General features: G+C 33.4%; 1 protein-coding gene across 2 annotated transcripts; it reads right to left on the reverse strand.

The window, feature by feature from the left end:
• Positions 1 to 23: 23 nt before the first annotated feature.
• On the reverse strand, positions 24 to 17,508 carry LOC110466721. Of its 2 annotated transcripts, XM_021523432.1 has the most exons (15): positions 17,338 to 17,506; positions 15,494 to 15,665; positions 14,960 to 15,063; positions 13,698 to 13,823; positions 11,599 to 11,781; positions 10,891 to 10,985; positions 8,435 to 10,424; positions 7,870 to 8,038; positions 7,376 to 7,476; positions 6,597 to 6,719; positions 5,288 to 5,461; positions 4,617 to 4,729; positions 3,455 to 3,560; positions 3,016 to 3,039; positions 24 to 2,471 (listed from the first exon to the last, which is right to left on the reverse strand). In XM_021523432.1, exons 7-15 carry the CDS (start codon positions 8,514 to 8,516, stop codon positions 2,260 to 2,262), a joined length of 1,104 nt encoding a protein of 367 aa, XP_021379107.1. In that variant the 5' UTR covers positions 8,517 to 10,424; positions 10,891 to 10,985; positions 11,599 to 11,781; positions 13,698 to 13,823; positions 14,960 to 15,063; positions 15,494 to 15,665; positions 17,338 to 17,506; the 3' UTR covers positions 24 to 2,259. The 2 variants fall into 2 exon arrangements, 1 of the variants encoding a protein (XP_021379107.1); XR_002464768.1 differs by lacking the exons at positions 24 to 2,471; positions 3,016 to 3,039; positions 3,455 to 3,560; ... (2 more) ...; positions 6,597 to 6,719; positions 7,376 to 7,476 and having other exon boundaries at positions 7,981 to 8,038; positions 9,329 to 10,424; positions 17,338 to 17,508.
• Between the last annotated feature and the right edge of the window lie 317 nt (positions 17,509 to 17,825).

Here is a 17,825-nt window from a genome sequence, read left to right on the forward strand (position 1 = left end):
GTCGCTGTTGCTTGCCAATGTTTGCCGTGCAAATCAATGAATGAATATATGCAAAACACGTAAATATCATCTTTCTGCATACATTTATGGTTTTAATATAAAAATAAATTTTAAAAAATGACATCAAAACCTACATAGATACAGATTTATTAAATTTCGACACTTGATTATCCCTTCATAACTGCCAGCAACTGTGGCTTTTCACTTGAAACCTTTCTTCGACATCACTCATGCTTTAATAACTCATTCCTTAAAAAAACACATAACTAATAAAAGTTTTATAAAGATAATCAAAAGCAAAATATAAAAAAAAAAAAAAATCAAAACCAATGTTCTGAGTGTAAACATGCAACGAAGCTATACAAGGACTTGAAGCCTGGACTTCCGACCATTATACTGTCTCTCTTACAAATGGGTCACCTGGTTAACTGGTGGAATTTTCTATCGTTTTGCATGTAGAGGTATAGGTTTCCTTAAAATGTAAAAATGTATTGAATATCATGATCTGGATACAGGGAAAAAATAATATATTGATATTATTAAAAGCTTTAGATAACTCACTATATCTTGAATACAATAAAAATGGACGTTGCACACGAGTCAGTAGTCAGTCACGCGTTCTTCAACATTTTTTAATTGCCACGAGACGTCAGTTGTGGTCTCGTCAGGATGTTTAAACCACAACCGTGAGCGTTACGTGTGTCTATGAGGTGAGTGTTCTGACTATAAGCTAGTGTTATCGCCGGCGTGAAAGGAAGTGTGCTGGGTCAATGTTCGTACACACAAAGGCTACAGGATTATTTTGTTACAAACAATACAATTGTAGTGTGCAGGGAAATACACATCCTGTTGTAAATTTAGCCTTTTTGTAACGTTCAATATCACGACTGATATGAACAGCCTGACACATTTGTCATCCGTGTACTTGACCCAACGGTTAAACTTCAGAATATCTCTTGAGTTCAAAACAGAAATCATTATAGACTTGTACTGAAATATTCGTAACCTTTACAAATACACGTTTTGTTCTTCGGGCAAAATGTTGCTACAGAAATTTTAACGAGTTTTTGAAAAGTTAAAACAATACATTAATTTGATAAAACTTTGGATTCGTCGTAAAATGAGTTGCATAGACAAAAACTAAACGAAAAGAACATTTCCAATGCTACTTTATGTTTTTATTACATCTAATGGCAAATATATTTGAACATTGACGCCTGTTGTAATGTTTAATTTAGTTTGATGATTGTTCATGTGACAATAAGCCTATTGGAGAAACGACTATAAAATAAATATCAAACGAGTGGCGATTATGAGTTTTGTCCATCCAGGTGGGGTTCATACTACCTACGTTCTACTGGCCGCGGGTCGGTGGTTTTTCTCCGGGTTCCCCGGCTTTTCTCCACCAATAAGTCATGGCACATCTTTAATTGGTTCATTGGTTTAACATGTTAATTGGACGTATAACACATACAAACCAAACCAAATCTTCATTCTTTGGCAAGAAACGTATACAAGCTAAATAAGACAAACAAACGATAACCAAATATGTTTTGTTTTCAATTTAAAGATTACAAAATAAAATAAACATCTGACGGTATTTATATTGTAGCTTCAGAATATTAATTCATAAAAAGAGCTTTGCCTCATCACAGGGGTTTATTATCAATTATATATTCATTCAATGTCATTTGTGTCGTTATGTTATAGGAAGACAACGGATTACGATTTTCCTACATACCACAATGTCCTGATGCGTGACATTTATCTTTAAACGAAAACCACCATTCTGAGAAGATAAAAATACATTTATTTACATCAATCTCCAATGATGTCAATTCTTCTACCGGATATTGTGACAAATGTTCTAGTCAGCTTAATTTCAAAATGTCTTTCATCCCCCTCATCATGTCATGCAAACAAACAAATTCACACAACTTGCTTATTTAATGTCACTTTTACTTTTACTTAATCAAATGATAATGTTCATCAGTATGGCCGTTGCAGTTTATATCATTTGTTTTACTTTTGTTTTTAATTTCGTTGCTTTCGTTGGTAATCTTCATCCACAAATTCATAGCTCCACGAAGTGATTACAAGTTTGACACTAAGCAATATTCCGTTTCATTGGGTACTCGAAATACAAGAGTTCATATGCCCTGGAAATGGTGCTTCATCGGGAAACCACGAAATCTGGGGCCCACGAAAACATCTGATTTCACAGTATCCATAAAGCTTTATGTATTGGAACAGCAGTTTCTAATTATTAAGGTCTGTGAATTGTTGACCATTTTCAGGCAACTGTGGTTGTAGACGACATTGAAAACACATTTTCTGTCTAGAAATTGCAGTGGCGATGATAACTGCGGTGGCAATACAAAGAACGACAACTCCACCGATGACAAAGTAAACAGTAAAAGACCGATCTCCAGAACTGGGGGTAGAGAGAGGTGCTCTTGTTGTTGCGGCAACTGGGAGGACATAAAACAAATAAACATTTTAAATATAAAATTTGATATTTGTTTTGACAATACGTTAAGTTAAATTCAAACAATTTCTCTACTTGGTTAATTGTGTTAACTGTTACCAATGTAACAAACAGTAAAACAAAGATTCATTAAATGACTGAAATGGCCACAGCTATAACCATCAATGTAAGTCAGTAGTGTTTGTTTTCAAATTTTGATCATAAATTGATCTGATAAGCTTAAATAAACCAATAAAACAATCAAGTTGTTTTCTCATGAGTATTTTCAAATAGGACAGCCAAAACAGTTGAGTTTTCTAATGGCTGTACATCATATTGAGGTAAAAACAAATCTCAAATGAATCATTTACTCACAGGTTCTTTATATTACCAGATGACATTAATGCATTAATAACATCTCTTTACATTAAGAACTTCAAAGGAATAATGTATTCGAAAAGGGATGTATTAACATTATCTTAACAAAGTGTAATTAATTTATATACAAGCGGAATGCATTGCAATGTTTTAAGAAAAAAGATACACACCTGTAAAATCCCCCTGACATTTTTCTGAAAATGAGAAAAAAGAATTTGTTTTTAATTTTTATCGTAAAGCAAGCGTGCAGTTTTACATTAGATACCTCGATATATAGAATATCATTTAAGAGCAGTCCTTAATAGTTGAGTTTACTTTATCCTACATACCTAGAAGTACACTGGTAACGAATGTAACTCAATCTAAATATATTCATACATGTTTATTTGGACAATGGAATCACATCCTGTTATAGGGTTTACCCAAACAACCCTGCACCTATGAAACCGATAGATAATAATTAAGAGTTCACATATTACTGTTTTGCACTGTTTTATAGTTAGAAAATAAAAATTCGGATTGTTTATATATAAAAAGGTTATTTGAATAATCATTAAAGTTTTCTGAGCAATGGTTGTAAGAGTAGTCTCCCTTTGTGACGGCAGTTACCTGTAGAAGTAAGCTGGAGAGATAAGATGGGGTGAGCAGTCATTAAGTCATTGCAGTATTCTGGATACATCTTCAATATTATTCCTTCTTGAACATTTTCTATTTCCTGCGTAGGAAAGAAAAAAAGGCATAATCATAAAATAACATACAACAATAATGTCATGATTTCTGATGTGTTAAAATAGTAAGACCACAGCGTATCTAATTATCAGAAACTTTAAACAAGCATTTTAACAACTTTAATTACTCATCTCTGATAAGAAAACGACATCAGCAGAATCAATGACATTTAGTATTCTAAAATGCAAAAGTATTAGACAAGGATTCGACCTCTATATAAATCCAGTTGGCTCTGTCGCACTATGTATACAGTTATACTATATTGAAATTATGAAGAGGTTACCGTATATTTACGTATGAAAGACTGCAGGGTTTCGCTTGACAGGAATCCTTCATAGTTAAGTATTCATAAAAAGAGGCACCGGGGAACCAGAAAAGAACACACAGCCTGCTGTTACCCACTCCATGTATCGTTAGAGGCGACTAATGGGAACCCCCCTACAGAATTGGGGATTTGCGTTTGTGCCCTCTACTAAATTGGGGACACAAAAGCGACCAAAATAAATCTGCTGCACCCTTTGCAATATTATGGAACTTGATATTTCTTTCTATTAATAACTACCTTTTATTTCCTAGCGCCTTGCTTGGAAATATCTCACTTTTGATTTAAATGTTGAGCGTTCGCCCAGGTGATGAGGGCAATTGGTTTTATCCCCAGGCCGGCACATACAAAAGACATTAACAATGGTAGTTGTTATTCTGTTAATGGCAACAACTGGTTCACTTGATGTCAGTATAATGTGGCCGGGCGAAATTCTGTGCTGGGTGCCTTCGGCATAGTATTTCAGTGAGATAGCACTATAAAGTCGGCATTAGTTTCGCGCTATCATAAAGAGGCAATAACACTAACATACACAGTCTCTAGCACACATACACACATACACGCATGTATAACATACATGGAGACTCGTCCTTAAATGATCTTAGCTGTTAATGGGACATTAAACAAAATAAACCAAACCAACATAGAAGGAGGCAAGAATATCTTATCATATTTGAAGCTTCACTATGAGGTGCTGTAAAAATACATGTTCCTACTTACTACGCAAACAATATTATGCTGTAGAGACATCATGTTTCGATCGTCCGTTTCCATATATAGGTACGTTGTGTTTCCACTGTCGACATAGTACAAACACGAGAAATCGGCACTGGCTGAAAAAGACACTCACAATGTATCACATTGACAAAATATATTAGGTAATACCATATAAAAATATTGATAATGGACACAGTCGTATTCTGATCAAACTAAACTTATCTTGAATTCATAATATATATATAGTATTTTGCATATGCATTATGACTATTTACCGATGCATTGCATTCACTAACTAGTTTAATGTATTAGAGAGAGAGTCCGTTTGATAAAGAGGGGATTTATTACTATAAACAAAACCGTAAAAATTGCTGACACACTCCTAAGACTTAAATGGAATCCAAAAGTGTATTTAACACAACTGTGATTAGCGTTTATTTATTAGAGAAATATAATAACCTTCGTTAACATAAATGGTAAATTCTCATCACTTTTGTGTACCATTGTATTCTTCATTCGAAATATAAATATGCTTAAAATAAAGAAACACTTTTGCGAAAAAGATATATATTCACATCTTGATTAATGTTATTAATAGAGGTATTTATTTTGAGTTAAGAAAATCAGTAAAAAGCAATTCTTTAAATACATTTAATCATAACAATTCAAATTACTTGCTATGGCCGTTCCACAGGTGCTGTTAATATCGAAGCGCATGCGTGTCGAATCTTCACAGACATCCAATCGACTAAGAGGACAACGTTTGATGTTAATCCCATCGACGAACGATAACGAATTGTACGTGAAGAACGTGCTGGGCGGACAGGGGATGCCTTGTATTGACGACGCTGAGGAAGACATCGGCAAATTACTTACATTAAACAATACACGAATTTACAATATGATAACTTTAAACGGCTATAAAAAATCAGTTGCTCAAAAATGAATTTGAAAAAAAAGATTGGTATGAATTCAGTAAATACCACAAATATACCCATAAGTTATGATAACATATCATTAGTCAAAATGTTAATAGAAAAGCTTGTATTCGCTCAAATATATCATCAGATATTTTTTTGTCTTTTGAAATATATGTATTTTAAGCTATTTTCTACAATAGAAAAATGTGCAGATTTGTCAGCAAGACAAAAACATTTTAAATACGTAATATACATGTACTATTTACATTAAATGAATTCTGCAAATATATTTCAAACATATTTCGATATATCTTGCCAATACACTGCCCAAGTATTCACAGTTTGTGTCTTGCGAATTACGTTGTTTCGTACCTTACGTGTATTAAACTCTAGGCATTGTAACTGTGAAATTTACCATAAAGTTTCAAGTCAATCGCTTGTTTGTCACAAAACCATTAACAGTTTATAGCAAATTGCAATAACTATGATATCATTTCTTTTTCTCAAAAACAAGGTTTATTTGTACTTCAAAAAATTCGAATACTGGAAAGATCTGTTATTTCAACATGAAAATGGCATACTTATATAGTTATATAAAAAGGATTTAATTATTACCTAAATATGACGTCGTTGACAGTCGTTTGGAATATATATAGTTGATAAGTATTTAAAGTATTATTTTATCTGTTTTTATATAATATTCCTAATTTTTATGATATTGGATTGTACGGATCTTATGAGTGTTAATTTCCGGATCATATGTGCCTTACGTTCCGTACTTTAGTATGTCAGTTAATTGGTCGCGTGACCTGTTTCGAATGATAGCTAATTTTGGAGAAAAACATTTTTATCAGCTTTCCCTTTTACACTTGTAGTCACCAATGTTTAATTTACTGTATTTTAAGGTTTTATGATTGGCATGAGAGAGTAACCAATTCTTGCTTACGTATGAAAAATGAGCAAAATTATTACGATAACTAACAGAATTATCGACGTCTTGATCATATTATGACCTCTTCACTCCCGTCACTCTCTTTCGTACACAATCATGTATTTTACTTACTGTTTTTGACAAGCATGACAGCTGAGCTTCCATCCAATGGTTCCGCACGGTTACACACTTCCGCCGTCGTCACGGTTGAATTAATGGTTCCATACAAAGCATCGTTAAGGAAGCTCTCGAACTCTGACAGAAATTAAATGATCCATGTTAAAGAGTTATCAAAATATTAGTGACGTTATAACATATCTTCATTATGACTTTTTAATTTTCTGATTATTTTAGAATACATTATTAAATGTTGTTCTTGAAGGATAAACATAAGTCACGCATTTTTATTCCACCTACAATTATAGTATGCACAATGAATTATATTGTCCCCGTACTGTTGTTTTGATCAATTAATTATATCAAATTAACAGAACACACTGGTTACTTTCAAATTATTAGTGAGTAAAGTATTCAGTGTATAGACTGTGCCACTACTAGAAAGGGTAGCAGTGATTTAAATCTGAGGACTGTTTGTTTCGCCCGGTCGTTTTATTAAAACGTTCGGTCATAAACAGTTAGCCTTGAATCAGAGACTGTCTCAATATGGTATGAAAGTTTTATTGATAAGACCGTAAAGACGCAATATATATAAGAGGAGCTAGAAGTCGTTTATGTGACATGTACTAATCAATCAAGTATCAACTTAACAAAGCAATCTAAGCTGTAAAACCTAAATGAAAAATGTGTATGTACAGACTGGCGATAAAACGTAATCAGGCAAACGTAAAATAAAAATAAAAACTATACCAGAGCATCAAGTGTTATTCTTAAACCTATTCAAGATATGTTACCTGTTCCAATATAGTACACGTAGGTGTCTTGACTAGGTCGTATGTCCAGACACAGGAACATATTGACTGTTTGTCCGAATACATTCGTCTGCTGGACAGACCTGAAATAAAAAGGTACAGTCACATTAAAAAAACTAATATTATGAATTATTAAAGAATGACTAACATAAACATGAATGTGGTACATAGTTCAACTTCACATACTAAATGTAACAAACCTTTTACAGCTATTCTTCCCATGGATTGTTTTTCAAAAATGACAATCTTGAAAGTATATGTGGTATCAAGTGCAAATTAGTATATGAATATCAGAAATAACAGGCATGATGATATATTTAATAGATATTACCAATTATAAAGTCTTATGAATATAATAAATTAAACCTCATTATTTGGTATCTAATAAACCTTCTTAATTAATTTTTGAAAAATAACAAACCCGGAAACAAATTTGATTAATCATACAAATGTAAATATTTTTAGTTAAGACAAACCTTAATATATATTTGGTATCTTGAACACCTTCACATGTTAAATCAAGGATTCTAAACCCCGGTATATTGACTGGGTATCCATGTAGTGTTGATGAATTAATTCGGATCACCCCTCTATCGGATGTTATCCATACTCCTCTTAGTCCTTCCGGAAACGTACATGGCGTCACTACATATACAATAGTATTTGGGTTTCAAACGATATGTTGTATTTTTTTCATACACATCTGGCATACATTGTATAATATTGAAAGAATAAAAACCACGAATTAGTGCTAAAACAAACTTGGACCATATCATATATCATACACCTACGTTGAGTAATATAAACATATAATATAAATGATTAAATATAGCCATAAATAACAGTTACAAATATATATATATATAAATACATAACAACCTGCTTAACTGTATATTTCAAATAGTGATATAGATTATTTGCAAACATAACGCACATCAAATGCTGTTTGGTTGAAAGAGAGATAAAATTATACTCCTCGTAAAAATAAGAGAATATCTTAATGTAGCTTAAAGAAATAAGAATATTTAATCATATACATACCCGTAGAAACACCATCAGAGATATAGGCAATTATAGATAAGAATAAAACACTTGCAACTCGGACATATCTACATCTCGCCATTTTTCTTTTTAATGAAATCAAGTGGTAGACATTTAGAGTTTGAAAGGTAGGTACAGTGTAACATAATGGCTACTTATGTTGGCTTTATAGTGAGTAATGCGTTCCTGTTACACACCTTGAATGTGTATAATTTACCTTTGTACTCGATTCAATCGGATTTGTATTGGATATGGGATTGTAAGGCTACGTAAGGGCAATTGTCCCGATAGAACAACGGATCAATTGAGGTAAAAATGTGTATGTATACTGAACTCAGCGAACCATGGTCATATGTTTTACTTCTAGTTGGGCACGGCGAACACACCATTGGCCTATTCTACGTTAATGAAGCGAATTGACTAAACAGTTTTTAAAATATATATTTTTCGTCCAAAACATTCTTTAAGACTTAGACATTTACTTTTAAGTGATTTAAGAACATACAGCCCCGGTAATTTAATTCGAATTAAATTTGAATAAATTGGGTTTCACAAAAAAAAAATCTAAAACAATAGTATTGAGCAAATGATCATATTAAATGTCAATTGACAATTAAACAAAATAAAGTTAAATAAATTTGTGCTGATATAGAAAAATCTCAACATTGAATATTACTAAAGGAGACCATTGAATAAGAGTAAGTTATCGTTCTTTGCTTATTGAATACAAGTAGACAAATATGTTATTCAATTAACTAAATACCAACATCTAATTGATTAAAAAAATCGCGTTGGTTTATAATGACAACAACGACGACGACGATGATGATCATGATGATGACGCTGATGATATGATGATGATGATGATCGTGATGATCATGATGGGCAACTTACCTCCGTCATCCTGGAAACTGTTCCTGAATATCTTGTGTTAAGGTAGGTTGGTGTAAAATGCATTCATTGATACACCAAATGGAATATAATGATAATATTGAAAAGTTCATATTTCAGTAGTTTAAAACTAGTTTTAGTAAAACAATAGTGTAATGCAAAACCATACACGTTATGTTGATACAAAATGGATAATACAAAGTAAAACATATTTGAAAACACAATTTGTATATTTCCAATAATATAATGTAGACATTTATTGTATAATCATGTTGGAATGAATATAACATTATTTCAAACGAATATAGTTTATTACAACTCATACACATACTTCATTTCATTCATAGAGACAGTAATAGCACACCTTATGATGCCACGACAAAGACATTATAACAATAGAACGATGGACAACTTAACAATAACGCATGACATGACGCTATATAACAACACACCACAACAGCATTTACATGACACAACAAGACTGTTATAGACAAACATAACACAGGTGTCCATTGCAATACATGGAATACACATGACAAATCGAAAGCATAGTAAAACAATTATGTGATATCCATATTTGAATACATCTTATGGACATTGGTTGATAGATCAACTTTCAAAAGATATCAAATAGCAATGCCTGTACGCCATTGTATATCAATATACTCTATAAAACAAAATGACAACGGCATTTTATGTCAACATAGATAATGTTCATTAAAGCGAAAGTAATTGTATTGCATGCATATACTACTATGTGGAAACAAACTTTGTATAGTGGTATGACAGGAATTATATAATACGAAAAATTCAATGTATATATTTTTTATATAAAATCACTGAAATCATTGGACATCCACTAAATGAACATTACATAAATGTGTCTTAAAGATAATTATATATGTTTACATGCAGAAGCTGTATGCATTATTTAAAATGCAAAATAAATCATACCTGCATATTCAGATCCTGAAAATATTATTTCTGTTTCTAAACTTGTATCTCTTCGATAGTAATTTGGGTCATCTTCACTCAAATTGGCACTACAGAACATCATCGTCCACGTGGCGTAGATAATATCGCCTTCTTTTCGATATGCCTACCAAAAATATTGGAATCAATTATTAAAACAACTTCATGTAATACTTAAAACGGTCGTAGGAAAAAGAGAGCGAGATAATTGATTAAAGTAATAATTTGAAAGAATATAAAAGAATATATTTTTTACCTTGACTTCATTATTTAAATACAGTAAAACCTCGTTATACTGCCATCATTTGTCTAGAGATATATTTGCAATAAAAGGGGGTTTGGCGATAAATTGAAGGAAACGTAAAGCGGAATTCTTCAGAAGACGAGAAAATGGGACATTGAAATCGTCAGCGGTAAACGAGCTGTCAAATGAAACGAGGGGCATTATATCGAGGTTTTATTGTGTATATAAATATTTCATTTACGATTCTTCCTGAATGTCATATCTTTACTTGAGACCTGATATTGTTAAATCAATTCATATAAAATAAATTGATTCAAAATTGTAACAAAAGAACAAAAAAACTGCTTACAATACACGAGAAACTGTAGGATTCGTTATGCCAAACTGATACAAATGTCGTTCCTTCTGATTCCACATGATACAAGCATGAATATTCTCCAGATACTGTACAATAAAAATGAACAATAATAAAAAATGTAGATATAAAATACATATTAGGTACGTAATATGAACATGATTACATTTTTTAAAATTTCCCTGTCCCATTCATAAGAATTCATAAGAAATCTTCTATACAAGTGTTTTTACTATGATCGAACGGACGGACGGACAGACGACGTGATTACCATATGCATCCATTGAGGTTGAGGTATATGAATTGGGTTACTGATGTTCTGTGTTGACGTACATTTGTATCTTGTCAGTGGTAGTGACCATCTTTAGATGGGACGGCCCAACCCAATGACGGTTAACATCAACATCATTCTACAATGTAATTCTTTTCAGGTGTACACGTAACACGGCTTTTGATTGCATATGAAGCCCGGTTTGCGATTGTTAATCACGTCAGTGACCCAGACTGACCCTTATAATTCATGACGTCATGAACATTAACTTGACCACGACAGGTCGTCATTTTTAATATTACTGACGTCACCAATCCGCGGCAGAATGACACAGATATTGAAGAAACAATCAGATATGTCTTAAAATCGTTTTTTCGTGTGAGAAATTGTATAACTATAACATAAAAATTATATTCAAACATTTTACTTACATACTACAGATGAACAACCGTTCATGGTCAAATGGGAGGCAAACATCAATTTTCGGTCATCCCTATATCCGTCCATAGTTACGTTGTCGCACACAGCGCCGTTTCTCATGAAAGTGACGTTTTTAAATACGTCACGCAGATCCATGGAACATTTACGTGCAGCCATTCCACTTTCTAGACTTGCTGTTTTAAATATATATAACAGAGTGTGAGACATGAAAGTACTAAAGACGTGTTGCTGAGATTTTTAAACTGTTTTGTCCTCCGTAAGGATCATTCTTTTTTTATTATAATATTTATTATGAAAAAAGCCCATCTGAAGGCTACGCCAACCCCATAAAGAGGTTTACTCCCTACAAAAAAGGAGACTTCTCCCTCATGAGTATTTGTAGTCGGAGTTTATAGTTGTCCGTTTTTCACAAGGATGTCAGATATCTGAAACAAATGGCATGATAACGAGAGTTCGCCTGTGTCAAGCAGCATACGGAGGTTCAAATGCCTCATTACTCATGGTATATTTGGTTGGTTAAACGTCCTCGCAACAGCCAGGGTCATATGAAGACGGATGCCTAAGGAGACACCGCGAGAAGACAGAATAGAGAAGTAAAAATAGAGGAGATATAGATCCCAAGTAATGCAATAGGGACAGCAGGTCAATTTTTGGTCTCGGTAATGTACACTAAGCAGAAGATACAGAAGAAACCCTCTGACGCTGCAGGGGGTCCCACATTAGTCGTCTCTTATGATAATGATGTAGTGGGATACAGCAGGCCTGTTCCTTCCCCAAACCTGCACGGCACTCATGATAGAACGGCGATAACTTAACTATCGCTTTCATGAAGATATTAAGTATTATATCATAATGTAACACCGATATTCAATTAATTTTCATTCGCAGTAACTGGAGACAATTTCACATAAAAAGGTCTCTAAAATGTTGCTGGAAAAAATTGGAACAACCGAATTAGATGTTGCTTAACAAAGGTTGCTCGACCCAACTATTTTAATACGTTACTTTAAGGTAAAGAGTACCGACAAATTTAACTAGAACATTATCATTTTAACTATTGTGAAATATTAGTTCAAGCCACTATAAAAGAATTTTTCCATAAAAATCACATTAGCATGCATTTTGCGAAATTGTACTTGTTGGAAATTTGAATGTTTGGAAAGACAAGAAATGAAGGAGTCGAACTCGGGAACTTAACATTGTAAGGCCTCACAAAACTAAATCAGTTAATCAGCAAGTGTTACATACAATTGTTACCCCCACCTAAAATTTGTTCCTGTTAAATACATAGCCTCTGATTAATTTAAATGGGTATTTGTTGACATATTTTAGATTGAATGAAATCCACAGATATTTAACTTTAAAAAAACGTATAGTTTTACATGTAGTAGATTTAAATATGTGATGGCGGATTGATGTGGAGTCAAATGTCAGGGGACGGTTTGGCTTGTAAACTTTGGGCTGTCAAAAGCAGACGCCTGCAGGGCTCTTATATGCCATTAAACCTTCAAACCCTTAAAGCCTTTGACAGGTATGTATCTGTTAATCTAGACAGTTGTCACTAGTGTTTAACTTCAAATATTAAAGCTATCAGCTCAAAAGCTTAGTAATAACACATAGTAAATGATTTAGTTGTGCGAGTCCTGAAAAGCCTTCACTTTACCAATGTTTTCATACAAAAGTATACAAGATCGGCATCAAAATTAGTATCGAATTATGGACTGCAAAACATATAACCTTACATGGAAATTTACTCTAAGCTTGAAAAGCTTCATTTGGTTGCATCATCTTCTATATAGTAGGGAGAATACTTGAAGAAATATTCCGAGTAGAACTCTTTTTCGCGATCTTAACTGATGTAGTGATACGCTGTACCTTAAGCTAAATACATACATCAAAATCGCAAAATATCGATCAGAAAGGAAGGAAACAAGCATTTTTTCACTATTTGTCCTATTCATTTGACTTGGTAAAATAATACCAAGCACACATAATTCATTTGTGTGCTGTTTATTCGACTCAATACAATAAAAGAACTATTAAAAGATTCAAAACAATTTAAAACGTGTAAAAGGATGACAATACTTACTTTTTCTCGCAATGATATTGAACGTCTTGGATGAGGTCGGCTTCGTTCGTCTGTTACATGCCTCCTCTAATGTGGCTATATAATCCACTGTGCCAAAAATATTTTCCGCCAAAAAAACATCATATTCTGTGAAAAAGAAGTTTATCAGATGCTTTTTCGTTATTATTCAGCTATTTTTTAAAACCTCTTTCACATTTCATGTGGCATTGAGTTCATAAGAGGGTAATTAGCAACGCCCTGTCACAGAATGTCGACTGCCCAAATAAAAACTGCGTTCGACTGTTTCGAGCTTCGTATATTTTCATAGAGAATTTTAGAATGACGAAAGAAGAATTGTTGTTGTCAAAATGAGATTGTACAGCAATTAAAATTTTGATTTCTTTTAAATTGATATGAATACAACAGCTTGTTTACACATACAACACCCCTTTTATTGACTGGTTGATATAAATGAATACAATATTCATTAGAGAGTCACGTCGGCTCGGGTGACATAGACATCTTCAGGGTGACATTTGGCTAAGTCACCCTCTGATGAATGTCATATTAATATATTTGTCGCATTACATCTTAACTGCTTCCTGAAGGTATATGTTTATTTAAATAACCTGAACAGTTGGAACACTGGAATTTGTTCTTTAAGTTTTAAATGGTTTTTGTATCTGTTTAATTGAAAGCGAATACGAATTGTTATATATAACATTATACTCTCTGTCATCTGAAATATCAGTGACACAACTTATTGCTACATTATCATTGACTGGGTAATAGTTTTAATCATGTAAAGGTCGGTGATTTGTTATATTGACTCGGAGTTACTATTTTTAGAAACAATAGGCAATATTCTCGTTAAGACGTCACTTCGATTGAAACCTCACAATGTTCTCTACCAAATACGGTGTTTTTCTCATTGCAAATTTATTCCATCATGTTTAATAATAAACACAGCATAACCTCCTTTCTAATTTAGCAATAAAGAACTTGAATTTTGGTAAATATGTGGTTACATGGACCTCAAAAGTTTTACTGACCTGGACTTCGTCTTGGTCAATATCGCTTCCTCTCATGTTCATAAAACCACATCTTCATCTCATGGAAAATCCATGACTAATAAATGTGATAAGTGGCTATCAAGCCGGTCTGATGACAACACAAGTCTAAAAAAAACTGCTTACCCGTTGCTTGTATGGCTTTCACTATCAAACTATCAGTTTGAAATATACACGTTAAATTATAAATAAGTGTTTTAAGTAAGATGTTACCTGTTTCAGAATAATATTTGAAAACATCTTCTGATATTTCCGTAACGTTCCAGCATGCGAAAAATCGAGTTATTTTCTCAAAGATATTGATAAACTGCACCGCCCTAGAAAATAAAAAAATACAGGGGTGTCATAATTTCCCGCTTCTATATTTGACACAACTTAACAAATATGAACTAATGGAGGCGATGCTTACTGCATTATTTATTGATACACAATTATTAATAAAACGTGGAAAATAAATGATTTAATTTAACATTCAGATTACTAGATTTAAGTCACCTGACATTTATGTTTGATTGACAAATTGTTTAATTTTGATTTTCTACATGGTTTCTTTCTGAAAACAAATTCGTGATACAGATTATCGTAGTTGTTATCTCAATTTCAACATACATGTCTTCTGATGAGCCCAAATTGATATTTTTGTTTGAGAGTTGTCATAAAAATGAAAATCATCATATTTTAGTTCTACTACAAAGCACACAATGAAGTCTTTTCATTATTTAATTAAAGCAAATAATAATACTATACTGTAGTAGATACGTTGATCCGACTTGGTCTATGCAGAAGAAATCCAATGTCCTTAAACCTGGCATGTCTACTGTAATTCCTCGTACAATTGTTTCGTTGACAAAAGTCCATTTCCCACGATCACTGGTAACCCATTCGCCTTTAAGCTGACTGGGGTATTGGCATTCTGGAGCTGCTCCAAACACAAATTATATCATTTATTGTAATTAAAAAATAGAATTTTCAAAATGACAATGGAGAGGATATTTAAACTACAACATTCTTATCAACATCAATGCCATTTAATTGATAGACAGTTTCGCTATGCCTAACGCACATGTTACCCACTGTTCTGCCAGAAGCCGTGACCACATCTTAAGGTCACGCACGTAGTGTACCGTAGTTGACTGTAGTAGACAGTAGGTGACCTTAGTTAAACGTATTAAACGTAGTTAGACGTAGTTATAAACGTAGTTTGAACTTCAAGAAACCCATTATTTGACTATGGTTAGCCCATAAATTTCCAACATGTTCAAAATATCTCTACGGTGAGATTGGATGCCAAGTCCCTACTGTGACCGTAGTTTGAACGTAGTTGACCCTAGTTGACCGTAATTGAACCAACTTGACCGTAGTGTTTACCGTACATGATCGTAGTAACATGGCACTACGGTTAAACACCACGGTCAAGTAGGGTCAAATAGGGACAACTACTAAGATTGGACTACGTTTTGAAGTACGTTCACAGTACGAGTGTATGAGATAAGGTTAGGGTTAGATAAGGTCACCTACGGTCTACTACAGTCAACTACAGTCATCCCCCACTACGGTCAACTACGTGCGTGACCGTAAGGTGTGACCGCGGCTTTACGAATACGCGTTGCAAGAACGTTCTGTTTTGTGTGGCCGGAAAAAAATACTTCCCGTCAAAGGGTGGGTACTATTGTGTTTATACCTGTAAGTTTATTACAACCTTTTTTTTATCCAGAACAAAGTGAATGTGATGCAGCGAAAAAAAGTGTTCATTATTTTATGGCGACGACGACCTTTTTGACAATTAGATACTTCTATCTCTTATTTGCTTTCCGCACAAGAAACAAAGAACGACATATAGAATATGTGTTACAACGACTGTCGGCTTAATCATACATTATGTCTTTCATGAGGTCTAGAATATTTAACAGCGCCTGACGCCAAATGTGTTGATCGGCACTAAATGAACTCCTGGCGACTCGGGTATTCTTTGTTCGTCCTTTAAACAGGGTTATTTATTAACGTTCCGCGTACTATTACCAAAACTGTAACGATACATTAAAAACTTCTTCTATAATTGCTTTGATCAATCACTTTTGAAAAAAAAACTATGCATGTACCCTGAGGAGCTTTCCACGGCTGAAATAAACAACAAGAACTATCAACAACAGTGTTTTAATTCCAAGCCGCGTTGTCACCGATAGCCATCTGACCTAAGTCCGAGATTCCACTGGCCCTGACACAAGATTTAGACATTTTGACAGACACATGTCTGGTGTGGGGCCAGAGTGCACTACTATATGAAAATGTGGAATTATCCGACACCGTTGAGATTCGGAGAGTTTTGAGGTGCTGACAACTCAGTGTATAGTTAGTGTTATTGGCAGTACGTATATTCATAAGCCAGGTATGATATTTCGTTTTGTTGCTTCATTTCTATAAGAAGATGTTATCTTTGAATGTCGTATGTCGAGCAGCTCAGCAACCGTTACCTTAAAATGCCTTCCTACAGTTTTCTTTATCTTAGGGTATACTTGTCAATGTATTCATGATCATTATAACGTTATAAGATAAAAAGGCGACATACACAATGTATAAAATTATACACTCACCGATCTGCTGAAAGAGGATCCCTAGTATCAGGAGCGGAACGCAATACATCAAATCCATTTTAGAAAGTAATTATAAATGTTAAAGAATTAAGTTAAATAGTGCGCGTTGGAAACACGATACAAAGATTTATGTATAAAAAAATGATACCAGGAAGAACATGAGTGAAACAACTAAACGATTTGTTTGGTTATGTCCGGTCACGAACTTGAAAGTTTAACAATGCTTCCATTGTTTCCTTGTATTAACGACAGGTTCAGCTATAAAGAAACCGAAAACCAACCTTTTAAAAATGTTTTACCATTTCATGAAGGTGAACATAATATATTTCATAACGTGTACAGTTTTATAGCACAATATCTCAGTTTCCATTTCCTATTCATTTGTGTGTGTGTGAACTCGTGCATTTTGATCATATAGTCTTTTTTACACCAAAAAAATGCTGCATACGAGCACTTAAATTACATCCAGTCACAGTGTGAAATAAAAC

Source organism: Mizuhopecten yessoensis, unplaced genomic scaffold (genome assembly GCF_002113885.1).
Source record: "Mizuhopecten yessoensis strain PY_sf001 unplaced genomic scaffold, ASM211388v2 scaffold11143, whole genome shotgun sequence".
Lineage (NCBI taxonomy): Eukaryota > Metazoa > Mollusca > Bivalvia > Pectinida > Pectinidae > Mizuhopecten > Mizuhopecten yessoensis.

Coding starts and splice junctions, on each gene's coding strand:
- LOC110466721 (XM_021523432.1), bottom strand. CDS start 8,516: ATGGCGAGATGTAGATATGTCCGAGTTGCAAGTGTTTTATTCTTATCT. Junction 7,477..7,869: donor GATACCAAATATATATTAAG/GTTTGTCTTAAC, acceptor TTTTTATTTCAG/GTCTGTCCAGCAGACGAATG. Junction 2,472..3,015: donor ATGTCAGGGGGATTTTACAG/GTGTGTATCTTT, acceptor ATGTCCTCCCAG/TTGCCGCAACAACAAGAGCA.